Raw genomic sequence first — 17,590 nt, forward strand, 5'->3', positions numbered from 1 at the left:
TCGTCACACTTGCATGGGCTCCGGAGGTCCCGGTCCCTTCCTGTGTCGGGAGGGGCTGGGGCACCCTCTGTAACCTAATCGCGCGTAAATCCGCGCCAGAGTTTCAAACTGGCCGCAAAGCCGCCTACCTCCGAGCCGTCGATAAAACAGAGCCAGGTGCGAAGCGAAGGTGCACCTTTCTCTTTCCAACAGGTGCGCTAGTCGCTCCGTCCCGCTCTGGCAGCAATTAGGCCCGGCGCTCCGCGGCGTTGCTTGAGGACGATGGCATGTCTCGGCCGGCCGCCGCCCCGCGCGCTCGCTCAGTGCTGTGTGTGATGTCGAGACCGTGAACGTGTTCCATGTGTAAAACTTCCTTCCTGATCGCTTGTTGTTGGATTGTTCTTCGAGTTTCACTATGAGTGAAGTGAGTATCAAATTGTTTGCTTCAATTAGTGGTGGAATGCGACGTGCTCCAGTTAGATCGGACTTTCCTGTGTGTTTGTGATTACGATCTGCGGTCGTAGGGCAGGTCAACGTCTGGGCCGGCGGTTTAGCGGCGGGTCGCCGGAGCAATTAGCGCGGCCACGGGTGAGAGCACTCTGCCCGGTGTGCCCTGGCCGTGGCCAGCCGGGAGGGTCTGCCAGGTGCCAGGTGGCGCTGGTAGAAAGCTCAGCCCGGGACATGTCGCACGCCGCCGCTACATCGGTAAAAGCGCTCGAGATTGCCGAAGTACAGTTATTCGGTTTAACCAACTTCTGATAACACTCGTCGTGTCGATACTTTATCTTTGATTATTGTGTCCGCTTTGTGTTTAATGATATTGAATCGAATGTTCTTGCTGGAACAAATGACTTATCTTGGTGGTATTAGGTACTCACCGGGAATTCGATTAAATTGTTATTAATTGATTAGACGATAATGATTGCTTATCAGAGAAATTATATGCCTCTCTTAAAACTGAATGTTGTCAAGTACAGCTTAACAACTTATCTAGTTAGTAACTTTGTAGTTAGTTAACCCAGCTAAATAACTATAACCTACCGACCTAGGTTAGCAACCTATACCTTAGTACCCGTTTATAGGCGACCTAGGACATTTATTTTTAATCCTGTTTAAAGGATCGGTAGACTCGGTACTCTCAGTAGGGTAGGCGCCATACTATGCCACTTAGTTAGATAATTAGTTGGTCTGGGTTGGAGTTATGGCACGTCACTAATGCACCTTAGTAGAGCCTACAGACCATCTGTGTTTGTCTGTCAGTATGTCGAAATGCGTTCGAGTATGTAAGTTCCGTACATGTCCACAATATCAGATAATATTCCGTTATGGTCGCTGGTTAGCAATATAATGTAACGCGTGTAGGTAGAGACATATTTGCATTTATATGGAAGCGTACGGCTTCAGTGGTCTGACACTCTGACCTCTTTTAGGCTAATTTTGCTAAACAGTTTGTGTGGTACTTAGTTCATTAATAGGATAAGCCGATTTTCTCTTGTGCTTTCGGCAGCGGCGTGGTCGAACAATGGCTATACAATAATACCTTGTGGTTGTAATCTAGTTCGTGGGTAACTGGATAATTACAAACAAGATTTAACTAAGAGCGAGTGTTAGCGGGAATTTTTCTTAAAATGGTTAACTAAATATTACTTGGAATAGTATCGAATTAAACTATAAACTTACTTATATGAACTAGTAAAGGTGTAGGTAAATATCTAATAGATAAATGCAGCAGCAATAAAATTTAAACCTGCATAAAAAATGCATTCAGTTAACTAATTAACTAGTGGTAGGTTAGAACAAGTTAAGTTAGAACTTTACTCAGGTTTTAGCTTTAAAATCTTTGTGATAGACTTGTTGGTGTGTGTGAACTGGGCTGAACTGGCTGTGAGGTGGTCTATCGCTATTCCTTTGTCTACTCCCGTCGGCCCGGTAGTTGTCTCGCTATACTCGGCAGACTTCTATGCATCGCTGGAATGTAGTTAGCTATTTGTCATAGTATTCTGCAGCAAAGAAGTGGGTAAAGTTTCCTCCTTACTCAAAGCAATTATAAATATTCTATTGGGACATTGTTCGTGGGAAATCGTGTTTAAAAGAACTAAGGAATGAGGACCTGTAGCTTCTACCTCCGTAGTCAACGTCGTCATCATCAGCTCGTAATCGTCCACTACAAAGGCCTCTCCATAGGAGCGATTGACACAACGTCGGCTCATTTATTTATCTTCGGCCTTCCTTGTGCAGCCACTACCGACCGGCTACCTGACTTATTATTAGGTAATTGGTCCAGCGTGCCCTAGGAGGCGTCCCACGCTTACGCTTATGTCCTTTCTGTTGTTATAAATTATAGGAACCTACCTAACTAAAAGACAACATGTTGTATCAGTGGAATAGTAAGCCGAAATTGGGTACCTATCTCTTAATGTATGGCAGTGAGACCTGGGCAGCGACGCAAACGCATGTCCGAGCGGTCCAAGCGGCTGAAATGAAGATGTTGAGGTGGATGTGCGGGGTCACAAGGCTTGACAGAATCCGCAATGAGTACGTTCGCGGCAGCCTGGGAGTACGCGACATCGCCGACAAACTCCAAGAAAACCGCTTGCGATGGTTCGGACATGTCAAGAGAAGACCACCTGACTATGTTGGAAACGAAGCACTGCGCCTGTCCGCCCCCGGTCGGAGATCCCGAGGAAGACCTAAAACCAGATGGATAGACGTAGTGCAAAAAGACCTACGACACTGCCAAGTCTCTGAAGACGACGTTGGAGACAGGCCGAAGTGGAGAGAGAAAACGAGGAAGGCAGACCCCACCACCATATTGGGACACATAGCCTGAAAGAGAGAGAGAGGGTACCTATCTCTTAACAACTTTTGTCCGACATTAAGAAATATTGGTAGGAAATAATAAATCTACTGTGAGATGAGGCAACGTACTTAATATTTGTGAGACTACAGGTAGTAGGAAGTAAATAAATAATTATTCCTCTGATGTGCAAGCCTCTATTGGTTTCCTTGACAACGAGTTGCAGTGATACACATCTTCACACCATGCTGCTTGCCCGGCGCTTCCTTCCTTCCTGTCTGCGTTACTTTTGAATTTGTAGCGTTATAATTGTTTATTCAAAATAGTTATTCTTATTACACTCAATTTTAGATTACAGATAATGGGGTAGTTAAAAACGTACCGAAGTGCAGCGGTGGTTGAGTTTACCTTATTGTTTCGTGTTTCCTTTAATTTTAATCTTTTGAATTCCAAGTTCCTTGGGTAGGTACTTTTAAACCATCTGAAAGTTCCGCCGGCTGTTAGTCCCTATATACTTCCTACTGCCGTAAATGGCCACCCCGAGCAGGAGATGCATGTCCTCGAGGGTTCGACCTCGTGTAGTGGAGGTTCAAATAAACTCTCCAGCAGTTCTTACGTTACCGACAACAACGGTGGAATGAGGTCCCATGTGACCCAGATACTTCTGGTAGAGTTTGCTGCGGAAGGTGGAGCACATGACCTGGTGCGATGTCTTGGCACCAGCACTAGCAGCAGCGACACAGCATGTGTGTGGGACTGCTCTAGGATCCGCCCCAGCCCCGCTCAGCCCCATCATGGAGGCATCTCGTTATGAGCGTTGCTGAAATAATTGTTTAAGTAACTTAGATGTTATTACGATTGTCCGTAGGGACCTTTTTATCATCTTTATTATATCGTGATTCAGCCGTAGGTACACCCTGGTCCCCTACTGTGATTGGGCGATGGGTTGCGTTCCCGTCCACAATTTACTTAGATGATTATATTGACCCTCCTTCTGTCTTTCCCATGCAAAAGGCCGGTTCAATACTCATACAACCTTTATAATTTGATAGCAAATGCTATTTTGTTTTATCTAGAAATCAATAGGTAGGTATAACTAAGTGTAGTGTTAAAGATATCTATGCGTAGGTACCCAGATATCGGTAGCCATCAACCTATCGATATAAAATGTATTTATATCTACATCGGTATTTGTGCAGTTGGAAAACAAATGAATCATCAATAATTATACCTACTTATGTCGTATCGCTGACGTCACTAAACAAGCATCGTTTCCTTCTGTTCCAGTCACTTCTGAAAGAAGATCCGCTGAGCCGGATCCAGCGCGAGATCATCGAGGTGACGGAGCGCGAGCGCGAGTTCAAGGAGGGGCACTTCCGCGTGAACCGGCTGCTGTCGGAGTCCACGCTGGCCGTGCACGAGCCGCGCGAGCAGCGGGCGCCCGCGCTGCACCGCGCCGTCAGCACGTCCACGCTGCTGGGGCCCGTGGCGCCCTCGCCGCCGGCCTCGCCCGCGCTGCTCGCCTCCAACGGCTACACGCGCCGCTTCACCCCGCAGAACGGCACCAAGGGACTCATGCAGCGCTTCATCGCCAACAAGGGCAAGATCAACATCACGTCCCCGGTAGGCGCCACCCCCCCGGGCGCCTTCACCCCGCCGCTCGCCTTCACCCCCTCGCCCGTGGCCGCCACGCCGCCCTACACGCCGCCCGCGGTGGCGCGCGCGCCCGACGGCAAGCTCCTGCGCAAGGGCTTCGTGCCCGTCGAGGAGAAGATACAGAAGGAGCTGCGCGAGATGAAGGACCGCGAGCACGAGCTCAAGCGCATGAGGAAGAAGAAGACGAGGCCCTTCGACCTGGAGCTGAGCTCGGGCGAGAGCAGCGACGAGTCGGAGGACGAGGACGCGAGCCCGGGCCGGCTCAAGCCCGCGCGCTCCATCGGCGAGCTGTACGAGGCGCTCAACGAGGAGCTGCGCACGCCGTCGCCGCGCCACAGCTCCGGCCAGGAGTCGCTGGGCAGCCTCAAGCCCGCCAAGTCGCTGGCCGAGCTGTGCGAGCTGCGCCCCGGGCAGGAGTTCCTGGCGCCCAGCTCCACGCGCCTCATCGCGCAGTGGGAGTCCATCATACAGCAGAAGCAGGAGGCCGGCGCCGCCTAGCCGCGCCCGCCACAGGACTAAGTGCGTGTCGGTGAGGACAAAGTGTCGATGTGTAGTTGGTATGAGTCAAGTGTCGCGACGAGGAGGCGAGGACGACCTGGTTGGCCGCGAGTGCCGCCCCGCGCCTGTGTAGCGTCAGGGACATATCGCCGTCGGTATGCGCGAGTAGCTCTAAGCGATAGTCGCAGTGCGTTAACAGTTTTCACTCTTCGTAGTCAATTTTGATCGATTTCTATCGACGATCGATTGTGGTAATTAATTTTCTCCAGACTGCGAACAATGCAAATGATGGTTATCCGTAACAGTAATTAACTCGCGCAGTGGAAAGCGGCCGATAGCATGAGACGCAGTGCCGCCCGACGTATGGGTAAATGTTTTCTTCCTATTGTTAGGCGGTATTCGAAAAACCCAACAGGTTGTTTTTGCCGATCGCTTTCCCGAGGCAGTACAGTCTTTCATCTGTCATAACCGCAATGTATTGTTCGTAGATGCACTTTTTTCTGCAACTAGAAAATGTCCGAAGCAAAAACATAATGATAATCTAGTTTAATTTGAATGTGGGATGGAGCCGCCCCGACCGGCTGCGCTCTGGCAATGGGGTGCCATATTTCAAAACTCTTATCTTGTTAATATTTTTATGCATTTATTTACATTTGCCACCTCGTGTTAACATTGATGCATTATTCATGAATTATTGTGCAAACATTTGAGCATACTTTCACATAAATAGTAACTTTACTGTGATGAGTTTTTTAAGTTAATTTAAATGATAATGTGTGAGTTGCGAAGTATTGATGAGTGATGCAGGCGCGGCGGAGCTGGTATCCGCGCTCGTGATGCGCAGAGCGCACGGCGCAGCGCGCACAGTGCGCACAGTGCGCGGCAAACAGAAGCAATACTTTATTGTTATTTGTAGCTGATGTAGTGCAGGTAGGTACAGCGCAGCCCCGTGCAGCGCGAGTGAGGAGTCTCCTGACCTCATCACCACAGAATACTACTGTTCTAAAGAACTTGTTCTAGGTATCAAACTAAAGACGTAGCTATTGAACATGAAGATCGATAGGTTACATCTCGTGCTTGTTCTTATGTTTGACCCCTGAACAGAAGGGAAAAGATTTACGAATGAACCTATTGAGATATTTCGATAGCAACATAATCTTGTCTAAACGTGAACAAAGTGCTGTTAAATTTGTGAAGATGCCTTACAGAACTTGTTTTACTTTAGTTTTCAATTAAGTATCTACCTAGTTACAGTTAGTTATGGTCAGAAACACACATCGTATGCGTTGCACGGAATAGTATTGAAAAGCCATAAGTATAATAAAAATTCACAGTAGAAGTGTCAAAATGAGTGCCTTGATCGACGAATAAGTATGTTGTACGCACGAGGCGAACCGTCTCTAGTTCACACCATGCCACATGTAGGAAGAACATTCAAGGAATAGGTATTCTTGTAGCATAATAGTTAATTAATTAGTCAATTAGAGTGGATCGCTTCACAACATTGTAGAAGTACCTACCTATCGAAAAGAGATTTAATTAAATAATATAAGTAACGATGGCAATGCAATGCTTCAAGGTAGATGTTTTGGATATGTATGTACCTATACTGAGGGCTTGCTACTTAAATGATTCCTATTTACGCAACTTAAGTACATAATATTTATATTTATAAAATTACTGCCGATTTAGATATCCCAACATTTTATAGGAAATTCAATATGTGATACCAATGCCTTATTATTATCTACTACTTATCTATATTTGAAAATTTGTATTTTCTACCTGTTACAGTAATTAAATGAATTGATGGAAACAAAGTATTTATATTTATGTAGTAATACGCGTTTATTGAACTGTGCATATAGGTAATAGAATCAATGAGAAAAATAATTTATGTTTAGATGATTAAGGTTTTAAAGTAAAATTTTGATTATTTTTTATGTGACATCTTTCATTTATTTACCTCCTCCTAGTTAGTAGAATATATAGGGAATAGTAGAAGAGACATATTTCGAATAATGTAGACTTTAAGTATAATTTATGTTAAGCACTTAGGTATAAATTAAACTCAAAGGCTCCATTATTCGAAATAGGTATCTTCTACTGGATATTAACCTACTTACTTTCCTAAGTACCTACTTACTTATAGCTTTTTAATCAGATTTGATTCACATGTAATTTATGTACCTACCTATGTAAATATATACCTATTTATTTTAGGTGAGCTAATCTCGATTTTGGCAATATAAGGGTCGCTAGGATGGTTGTGCCCCCAGTAGTGGCTAGGGCGGCGTTATCGACGAAAATATTCGTGTTCGGCACACTGCACGTTTATCGCTCGGTAAACTAGACTTTAGACACTCGAAGCTACTGAGGTAGTCTAGGCACGTAGCTGCTTGGGGCCTATTTATGTAAACAATTGTTCAGTCATCATTATTTAATAGATAGGTACCTACCTAGCTAATCCAATATAATTTTGCAATAAGTATCTACACATTGCCTGTTGTTTGCCATCATTGTTTTTATGTTGTTCTATTTTAATTCTTGCAGTTCAGGAAAACTATTAAGTTTCTGCTTATGCTGCATTGTGTAAAACAATGGTGAGTATTTAAAATATTAATAGACATTGCGAGGCCGCTGCAGTCGCGGCTCAGATATAATATAGTTATAACCGGCGAGGTTCCTGGCATTGTTATCCAAAATTGTAGTTTCCAATAAACTATCCTTATCTATAGTACCGCAGATAAATACCTACTGTGAATTTCTTGAAATATTATGTAGTAAATTATGATTCATTGTTATTTTGTAAAAGTAGGTATTAAGGGTCGGCAATAGGCAATCGAGGGTTGGCATTGTCATAGAATTATGTAGTAAATGATGCTCTACAGCCTTGAAAAAAATCACACAGGTAGCCGAAGAGTCTAGCTAGGTGCTGAATCATTCGAATTTAAGTAAATGCTTATGGATAACTGTAAATTAATTACGAAAAACCAGTAAATCACACTCCCGTATTGTAACAACTGTGTCGTAATTATCAAGAATTTTCATATGATTCTTATCAAATTATAAAGATAAATGCTTGGACTAGGCGCTAAATACCTTGTTTTTTAATAAACACACACCTATTTTGTGTAAATTAATCCCAAACTTGAGCAATTTTTTTCCCTCAAATCTTCATACAAATATCTATGGCGGCTTTCTGTGTAATAAAATCATAAACACAAGCGACGTTTGACTCAGTTGGCCGGTGGCCTCCAAAGAAGGGTCACGTCGGTTTAGGCGGCACTGACAGCTCGCGATCTAATTGTGTACAGACACAAAATCACTGCACATTGGTTGTCATTGCACTTTTTCAACTTTTATGACACCAACATAATTTGATTTGAAATTGAGGAAGCATAATTCTTATACTATATTCAATAAATTAAATGATAATGTTTTTTATTAGTTAAGTCCATGGTACTTCTTGATTAAATTATAATTATTAATGCCTAACTAAAACTCACTAATATAAAATTAAAATTAAACTAAAAAGAAGATGCTGGCCAGATCGCTGCCACTGTCGGGTAGGGTACCCAAGACGCTGGCCGCGTTACCCCGCTATATAGCGATACTTAGCCTTTGTGATAGGTAAGTGCCAGCCCTAGGGTCCCTTGAGACTTCTATTAGTCTGCTGCTGATGTCTTTAAAAAGCTGACGTGCCTCCCCACGGCCCTGGGATGAGGAGCAGGAATATAGTGAATGGATCTAAGTGATGACAATACGTAGGAAGATTAGGTTAGGATTCAAAAACACAGTCTCATGGTGCTGGTTGAGGCATGGTCTCGTGAGGATCTGATGAGGGCAGTAACACGGAGGTGACTGAATTTTATTTCAAAGATTTAATAGCTAAAAGCATCGAGTTTGGGCGCGGTGGTAGCTCAGTCGGGTAAGCGCCCGCTTCTCACGCAAGAGATGCGGGTTCAAATCACGGCGCTGACATGTACCAATGAGTTCTTTTAACTTAAGTACAATGTATACCATCGCTCTAACGGTGAAGGAAAACATCGTGAGGAAACCTGCATATCTAGATTTAGCACATCTAGATATGTGAACTCACCAACCCGCAGTGGACCAGCGTGGTGGGAAATGGTTCAAGCTTAGGAAGGCAGTTTAGACCTTGGGGATATGCACAAAGGTTCCACTCGAGAGAGCCAGGTGCAGGTACTTACACCCCCACAGAGAATAGAATAGAATCGAGTTTGGGCTATTAAGTATGTTTTTCAAAGAGAGAGAGAAAGATATTTTAGGTTTCCTCTGGATTAGTTAGGTTTACTGGGTTTACTAAATTCATTCGTAACGTAAAATTGTCAATGACGGAATTTCTTCTATAGACAGTAGCCACTAATAAAAACAACGATATATGGCGTGATTTGCAAAAGTACCTATCTAGTCAACCTGCCACGGGGTGACTTCGGTGGGTAACTCAGAATAATACTAATTATATGTTATTGCATCAATAATAAAAAAATCAAGAAAATATTCAAAGTTTCCATCCTCGCTTTTCACGCACACAAATCACAAACTCATGCCTTGTTCTAGGAGCAGGGTCTACCCTGGTGCATTTCCATGACCACTTTTCATTAGCGTCCCACCGGTTTCGATGCTCAGCGGAATAGCACCATTAACCATTATTATTCTGAGATATCATCACTTCTTATTCTGAGTTACCCAACATAAAATCACGCCATCTATTGAAATCATTTTTTAAATTAGGATTTGTCTATGGTGTGGTCCCCAAATTTAAGGGTAAAAGCCAAATAATTATATTTTAACCTTTTTTATACCTATTATATTAAAAGACCTATTCAACGATACCCTACCTACACCATCAAAATAACCGGAAAAAATATCAGCCCCAATTTACTTGTATGGGAGAGGGAGTACCCCAATTTTTTTTGGGTACTCCTCATATCTATGCGAAATATCAGCTTGATATCTTTACCCGTTTCTGAGAAAAAGGGCAGTGACAGACAGTCAGTCAGACAGACGGACAACAAAGAGATCTTATAACGGTTGCTTTTTTCCTTTTGAGGTACGAAACTCTAAAAATATGAAAAAATATTATTCTGCCACCAAAAAATATACTTACAAACATACATACATACAATCAAAAAACATTACTCTCCTCCTTCGGCAGTCGGGTTAAAACAAGTGAGACTGATTCTGAACTTTTGTTCTACGAGTTTTAAAAATTAACCAAAAAAAACCTTTATCATATAAACTTTGTTGACACGTGACTTTTTACCATGGAAAACGAATTTTTTTTTCGCGTTTTTGCAAAACTCGTTGAACTAAAGTTGTTCAGAATGACCCCTTGAGTCATCCCCTTTCGGCTTAGTATACCCTTAGTATAACTTATTATCTACACTTTAATACCTGTAGTTACCTTTCTACAAGTAAATACCACATTTGTTTAGAAATCTAATCGGGTTCCGAGTATGGAGAAAAGTGGCACCCCTATTAATTTCTACTCTTTCCTGGTGCTTACCAGTGTAATTAAAAATTAAACTTACCCTCAAATCACTACTTGAAAATAATTGTCAATAAAGTTGGCGAGTAAAAGTTTATCGACCCACTGTGCAAACTTACATGTGTGCGTGTCACTGCGTGTGCTGTGTGAAGAGCATTGAAAACCCAAAATTGGCGCGGCACGTCACCCTGTACGGGCCCTTAAATCATATTTTTGGCAGCTTCTAGATTCACTCCGCGATCAGTCAGGTTTTTTGCACTCTTATTAGTTGTAGGTACTGAAATAAAAATGAAGTGATATTTTTTATTAAAATTCAAGGAATTTTACGTTATAAGTAAGTACTTACCTACTTAGTTGCTCTTGTCTCAAAGCAATGTTATGAACCGGTAAACCCGCAGCGAGGGCCGGTCGAGCCAATACTCAATATTCTCAATTTAATTATTTTAACGGAAGATTCGCGTTTTAGTTACAATTTCAAGCTTTCACTCTTTATTAGTCACAATCGATTGAATCGATAAATTAACCGATTCGAGATTGAGACCTATCATCTTTCTACCTTTGTACCTACCTAGTAGGTATGTAGGTACTATTAAAAGTACAAAAAAGCAACTAGGAATAGGTGATAATGGATAGGATTAACTACATTTACTGGCGATGGGGATAGTAGGTGTTTACAGTTACAGTAACACGTGTACAAAATATTGAACATGGGCGATTTCCAGCGGTATAAGTAATTATAAGTGTTTTTAACTAACAGAGCACAAAATTGATATTTTCCCGACTGATAACAAATTGCTACGACAACTTGAAATCCTTCCTGATACAACGCACGCCACTGAGGCATAAAACTGCCGTACGTAGTCGACCATTGTGCTACTACTGGTACTGTGCCTACCATTAAATCGCTGATTAAATTTGTAATTACCGGCGACCGGAACAAAAAATGTAACCCACAAACATGAGCGATGGAAACTTAACGCTCACTCTAACGGATCACGGTTTTGTATCGCGTGAACGAGTGATTCGACGAATTGGGCGCTCCTTGCTGTGACACGGTTCCATCTACGGCGTGACCGCGGTCGCCTAACGACCTTGACCCATAAAGTTTGACCCAGTTATTAAACCTAGTCCAGTCCACTTTTTGCATGTTTGATGTGGGAAGACACCGCTGGGCCAAGAAGGCTATTGATGTTTGGGCTAGCACTTATCATATTCGTGTCAATTTTAAAGGGTATCATTTGGATATCATTTCTCTCGGTGACGATTTTAAGAATTTATCTTTGCCCACTGTGTTGTGATATTGAATTGATAACGATACCTTCGATAAGGAAAATACTTATATGCAGGTGACTTGATAGATACTTTACCTTGGTAAGTAAGTATAACGTACATGCTGGCAGTAACAAGGTCAAAGATAGAATAAAATATACAAGTAGGTACTTATATTGTTACTTTACTCAATGAAAAGTAGCGGGTCCGTAAATATAATGAACTCGATTATTTGACCTAGGGTAACTTTGATCGTGAATGACACCTGTGTTCCTGGTGTTTCCCGTCGGATCACTGTGACCTAGATCCTGGGGTGGGTCATTAGGCGACGCGTCGTCGCCGCCGTGTGTCGCCCCACTTGTGTTTACGCAATCCACGTGTCTAGCTACTCTAGATTCACACTAATAAAGTCTAGACAGCTAATAAGTTTTATGTTTCTAGACCTAGGTATTATATATTCAGTTAACAACCGTCATACGCTAGAAGATGATCACACCAGTCCATTGTGATCTTATTGGTCCACTGCAACTACCACTAGCAGTGCCACTCCAAGCACTAAGATCACAGCAGACAAGTGTATGGTGTGGTCATCTTCATAATTCATAATTCATAATTCATTTATTTTCTGTTAAATTTACATCGTCAGCTTAATAATTAGGTATTATTAATTAATACAAATTAATAATTGTATATTAAACAAATTTACAAATTGATAATAGGTATATCACAATGTGTCATTAAATAATTACATAATATAAAATATATAACAAAAGGTATGTCAAATTAGTTAAATTAAAGTAATACTTATGTCAAAGATAATTAAAATACAAATTTTGTACCTATTGTACCTTAGCCATACTTATTTGTCATTAATAAATTCGTCAAATGTGTAAAAAGCCTTCTGGCTCAAATATTTCTTCAGATTATTTTTAAAAATATTGTAACTTGGTGACTCCCTTATGCCTTCTGGTATTTTATTGTATATTTTGGGACCAACAATGTCTATCGACTTTGTGGTCTTGGCTAGCCGATGTTCGGGGACAAACAAGTTATTTGGCCTTCTGGAGCTGTACCTACTAATTTTCGAGGTAAATGTGAATTCTGAAAGGTTCAGTCGCACATACTTGGCGACCTCCAGAATGAACAGACTGGGCACAGTCAGGACTCCTAACTCGATGAACAGCTCTCTCGCCGGTTCATCAGGAGGTTTCCTCATGATCCGTCGGATCATCCTTTTCTGGAGTACGAATGGTCTGTGCCTTCCAGTGTATAAAAACAGCGAGCGCTGGCCCCACTGAATAAACGACGGTCCCAGTTTAAAATCCGGCGAAGGCAGACATAAAAACTTGTATTTTCATTATGATTATGATGACGATGACGTTCAAAGAGCGACGTAACTGAAGTAAACTAGGTTTAAGAAGGTACCTTAAAATCCTCGCGTTGCGTCGGAATGACTGTGTTAAATATGTATCTGGAAATTCCTATTGGCTAAAGCAATAGCAATGCATTTATTCTGCACGCACTTTGTGAAGGACGCTGCGTCTGTCGTCACATCGCGGACGTGCGCTGCATCAAGACACTGTTGGATAAGCTCCATCATGAGATCATGATCTAATCATTCATATATATCATCATAGCGTAGTAGCTACATATATCTAGGAAACCGTTGTTTTATTTATATCAAATATTGTTCTAACTTTACCGCTATGTCTTATAGCGATGGTTACGAGTACCTGAGTGAGTTATAATTAATTAAGTACTTATAAATAACTGAATGAATAAAGTTGTATGTATGAATTAGGTGTCCACTGTCCAGCTGTAATAATAGCTCTATACCTAGGATAATACAACCTATGAGCATTAATGCTAATTTATTTTAAATTAAAGCAGCAGTAACTTGAGGACATGGACATCTACATTTCCGATTGCACTCTTCTTCAAATATCGAGGCAGACTACTGAACTTTATAAATTAAAAACAAAATGACATTTCTAACTGCTTCATTAGAATTATTATAATGTTTGCTTAATCTATGTAGTTTATATTATACTCGTACATCATAAAATCATAATACATTAATCTATTAATTTATTCTAATCTGAGTGTGATTGTTTCGGTCGACCGCACGGTTATACAATATACATACATAATATTAGTATTTAAATTACTATAAGTATTTGATTTTATACTTAGTTCAGTATTTAGGTCCCATTTCTGTTGAGTCTGTTTAAAAAGTTTACAACTGCCAGACAGACGCCAAAAAGAAGGCTTTTGATATTTCCGTAGCCAGCGTATGTAGTGAAAGTAATCAATTAATGCAGCCAAATATGACAACTTTCATTTTATTTGCTACGTATGATTGTTACAGGCTGGCTCGCAGTGTACTTATGTACCTTCCTAGTAGCCTAGTTACAAATTATGTATGTGGTATAATATGCAACATAAACTTGCTTGCTATCATCTAAATAGTACGTCGGTCGACGCGTCAGCGGTGGTTCACTTAGGTATACATTTAAATAAACGTTGAGCTTTGATGAATGATTCAACAACATCAGCAAATCATACAAACTGCATCAGAATCTCTTACGTGACCTAACGAAAGTGATGCACTGCCTAATAATGACAAATACAGGGGGATCACTCTAATGACAACAAACTAAGTTTCTGAGAGCTGCCGCGCTGCTGCGCGAGCCACGACTCCCATCTAGTTACAATAAACTTTCCGATTGCACGAGTAAAGTAACCCTCCAGTAGCCGGCATAGCTACAGGCCGCCACATCTCCTTGGCTATCCACCGTCCCCGCTCTGCAGACAATGGTCAATTATAATATGAACGATGAGTGAATGAGTGCCTGATGCGGTCTGCTATCAACGACAACCTTCCCATGAGATGCGGGGTGCGGGGCGAAGGTTGTATTGCAAATAAGCGTAATAGTTATAGAAATCCACAATCTTACTAAATTACAACAGTGCGGCATGTAATGTGTGACCGTATATGAGATATCCGTAGGTAGGTAGACTCTTTTTTTCCGTCCCACATTAGTACTGCAAATGTACGTAAATGTGGAGTATCGGCATAAAATTTAGGCATTTCATTCCCTAAATAGGAGTCTACCTTAGTAGGAATGCACGCCAATCTTGCAATTTATTCCATTATGAAACAACCTGTGAAAAATCAGGTCTACATTGGATTATACAAGAAAGATAGGCCTGGGTAGACACATTCATACAGGCAGTGGGTAGGTACTCGTGTACCTACCAGGTCAGTATTATTGTCCGAAACCGTTCGCTTTCCAATAATGCTGCCGTCCCGCATTCCTTCGAAAGTAACACCCATTCTGCAGTTCCACGCACAACTCGTTTATTTTAATTTACGCTCCTTTTGGGAACGTCCTTTACCCGACAGCGTGCACCGGTACTTATACGGAACCCACTAGCGACGCGGGCCGCACTTTTTAAAATAATCTCGATTTCAGTTTGACTCATAAGTTGGGTTTCACCACATCCGACGTCAACCTCTATGATATTTAGACATACAAATGTAGCGGCTAGCGGAGGCCCCCGGCCCTGATACAGCTTCGCAGCTTCCCAAGCAAACCTGCACTGCAGCACTTACTATAGAATTTGGAAAATTGGTGTTCAGGTTCATTTTAAGCGACCAAGAATTGATTCTGATGAAAATTAGCAACCATATCAAAAGGTCGGGTATCGAACGGTTACCTCGAAGACAGCACTCCACCAGCGGGATGGATGAGTCATCATCACGAGATTCATGAGCCACTGATCTACTTTATGTTTGAAAATGCAGCTGTTTTAAAGACTTCAGTAAATGTAAATTCCGAGAAGTTACCTTTGGCCAATATTGCACGGTTGACGGATTGCAAAAAAACCATTTTGCAAACATAATTTAATGACGTCAATAAATATGTAAATGACATTAATTAGTCTTGCAAAGCAATCTTGTGGATTTCATTAGTTTTTCTAGCTGTTTGCAATAACAAAGATAAGTTAGGAACTTTTAAATAGCAAATAATTGCTAACATTCATCGATATTATAGCACGCGTTATCGAAATGTAAGAAGATAACCCTTTTGTTAGTTTGATAAAAGATAGCCTATCAGAAATAAATTAGTCAACCATCGATTGATAATGATACTGCAAACGACAAACACAATGTAAGAAAGTTCAATACCAAAAGCATAGCATTTTATTCTACAAAAACAATAATGCATTTATGTAAACCGAATATTTCTACTGGTCCAACTAAAGAACTAACTTTAAGAAACACATCCTCGAAAATGTATCGGCTTTCTATCTCCCTTAAAAAACAAGATCTCAACTTGTAGTGAGATTGAAGTAAAATGGTTAATTGTCGAGTATCTTGACGAAATTCTTCAGTTGGACCAGGCTGACCAATATACATATAATGGTTGAATTTTTCGGGAGCAAGTCATTACACCATGTATGCAATGAAAGTTAGTTTGACGATAGGTACAATTAATAATGATTAATGATGACGATATTGTGATGTGGGTAGGTGCCTGGGTGTTAGTTTTAGTTTCATACTTTGTGTAGACACGTATCGCCTTCGGTGCGCGGGGCAACGTTTTGCAAGTCATCAACTTTGATGTCCGCAATTCAACGTCAGCGAAACTCTTTAAAATTTTGAACAAATAAATTAAAATGAAAGTAAACACGGTAAATACTTAGGTACGCAGTTAGTACTTATTACTTGCTAGTAAACTGTAATTTATTTTACTGACAACGCTGATAGAAAAAATATGTACCTACGCGTTTAAACAAATAAGTACAAAGGTCAATAACTTGACAAAGAAAGTAGTAAGTTGTTCATACAACCAACAAAGACATGATGATGTGCAGAGCCACGATATTGATGTCAATCAACAGCTGGAACTAATACCGAAGTCAAGAAAAACGAGCTGCAAATAATTTCATAGCAAAGCAATTCGTTCCACAACTTGGTAATCGAAGTATCTAAAAGCTTCACTGTAACTTCAACAATATCTACCATATTTGGCTTGGCAATAAAGCACTTATATTTACACAACTCCTTTAACTGAACAAACTTTTACAAGCGCGAGAAAATCTTACGTGCTGATTTGACATCGAATCTAATCAAAATCATTCCAGTGTATACATATTTTTATTATATTTAATTAAACGTAGGATTTAGCCATAAGTCATAATTTATTCATGCTTAGATAACAAAAATGTATAGAAAAATGGCGGTTCCAAGGCTGACCCTTGCGGGACCCCCGGGCGCGTAGACGTTAATTTTTGTAACAATCTTATGCAACTAATTAGTTATTGTTGTCGGTTTTAAAAGAGTGTCTTTTCGGATAATTTGAATAGTCTAGATTTAGTAATGAGAACGGTGTTGTCATTAATTTGGGAAACAAAGCCACTCGCGGCGCGCCGTGGCCGTGCGACCGAATATTGTCAGCTGTGGGAACACTGCACACAGTGTCGCATTACTTTGCCAACTATTATATAATCAAAATCATCACATTTATAGCAGTAAGTGTCGTGAGGCGTACTGTTGATGCGGCATGGGCCAATCTTGTGCACCTAATGGGAATAGAATGATATTCATCATCTATAATAATTAAAAAAATTAAAAAACCGACTTCAAAAAACCACTAAAATGTAAGAAATAATTTAAGGTTTACACAAATTCTACTCGTATGTGTTTTTTGATGTTGGTGCGGTGACAAAGTAATCTAAAGAAATATGGCACCAACTTCAAAAAAGAACAGTTCCTGCTTAGGTACAGTGAAACTATAAAGTCCTGAAATTAAATGAGGGCACTGCTATCTTTCATGTAGCAACCCTATATAGCGGAACATAACTTACTT

General features: G+C 41.1%; 1 protein-coding gene across 2 annotated transcripts; it reads left to right on the plus strand.

Moving 5' to 3' along the window:
- Positions 1–246: 246 nt before the first annotated feature.
- LOC105380866 lies at positions 247–6,873 on the plus strand. 2 transcript variants are annotated; one of them, XM_011550473.3, is made up of 2 exons: positions 247–403; positions 4,064–6,873. In XM_011550473.3, exons 1-2 carry the CDS (start codon positions 395–397, stop codon positions 4,928–4,930), a joined length of 876 nt encoding a protein of 291 aa, XP_011548775.2. In that variant the 5' UTR covers positions 247–394; the 3' UTR covers positions 4,931–6,873. The 2 variants fall into 2 exon arrangements, with proteins under 2 accessions (XP_011548775.2, XP_037969908.1); XM_038113980.2 differs by lacking the exon at positions 247–403 and adding an exon at positions 471–684.
- The last annotated feature ends 10,717 nt before the right edge of the window (positions 6,874–17,590 follow it).

Source organism: Plutella xylostella, chromosome 18, assembly GCF_932276165.1.
Source record: "Plutella xylostella chromosome 18, ilPluXylo3.1, whole genome shotgun sequence".
Lineage (NCBI taxonomy): Eukaryota > Metazoa > Arthropoda > Insecta > Lepidoptera > Plutellidae > Plutella > Plutella xylostella.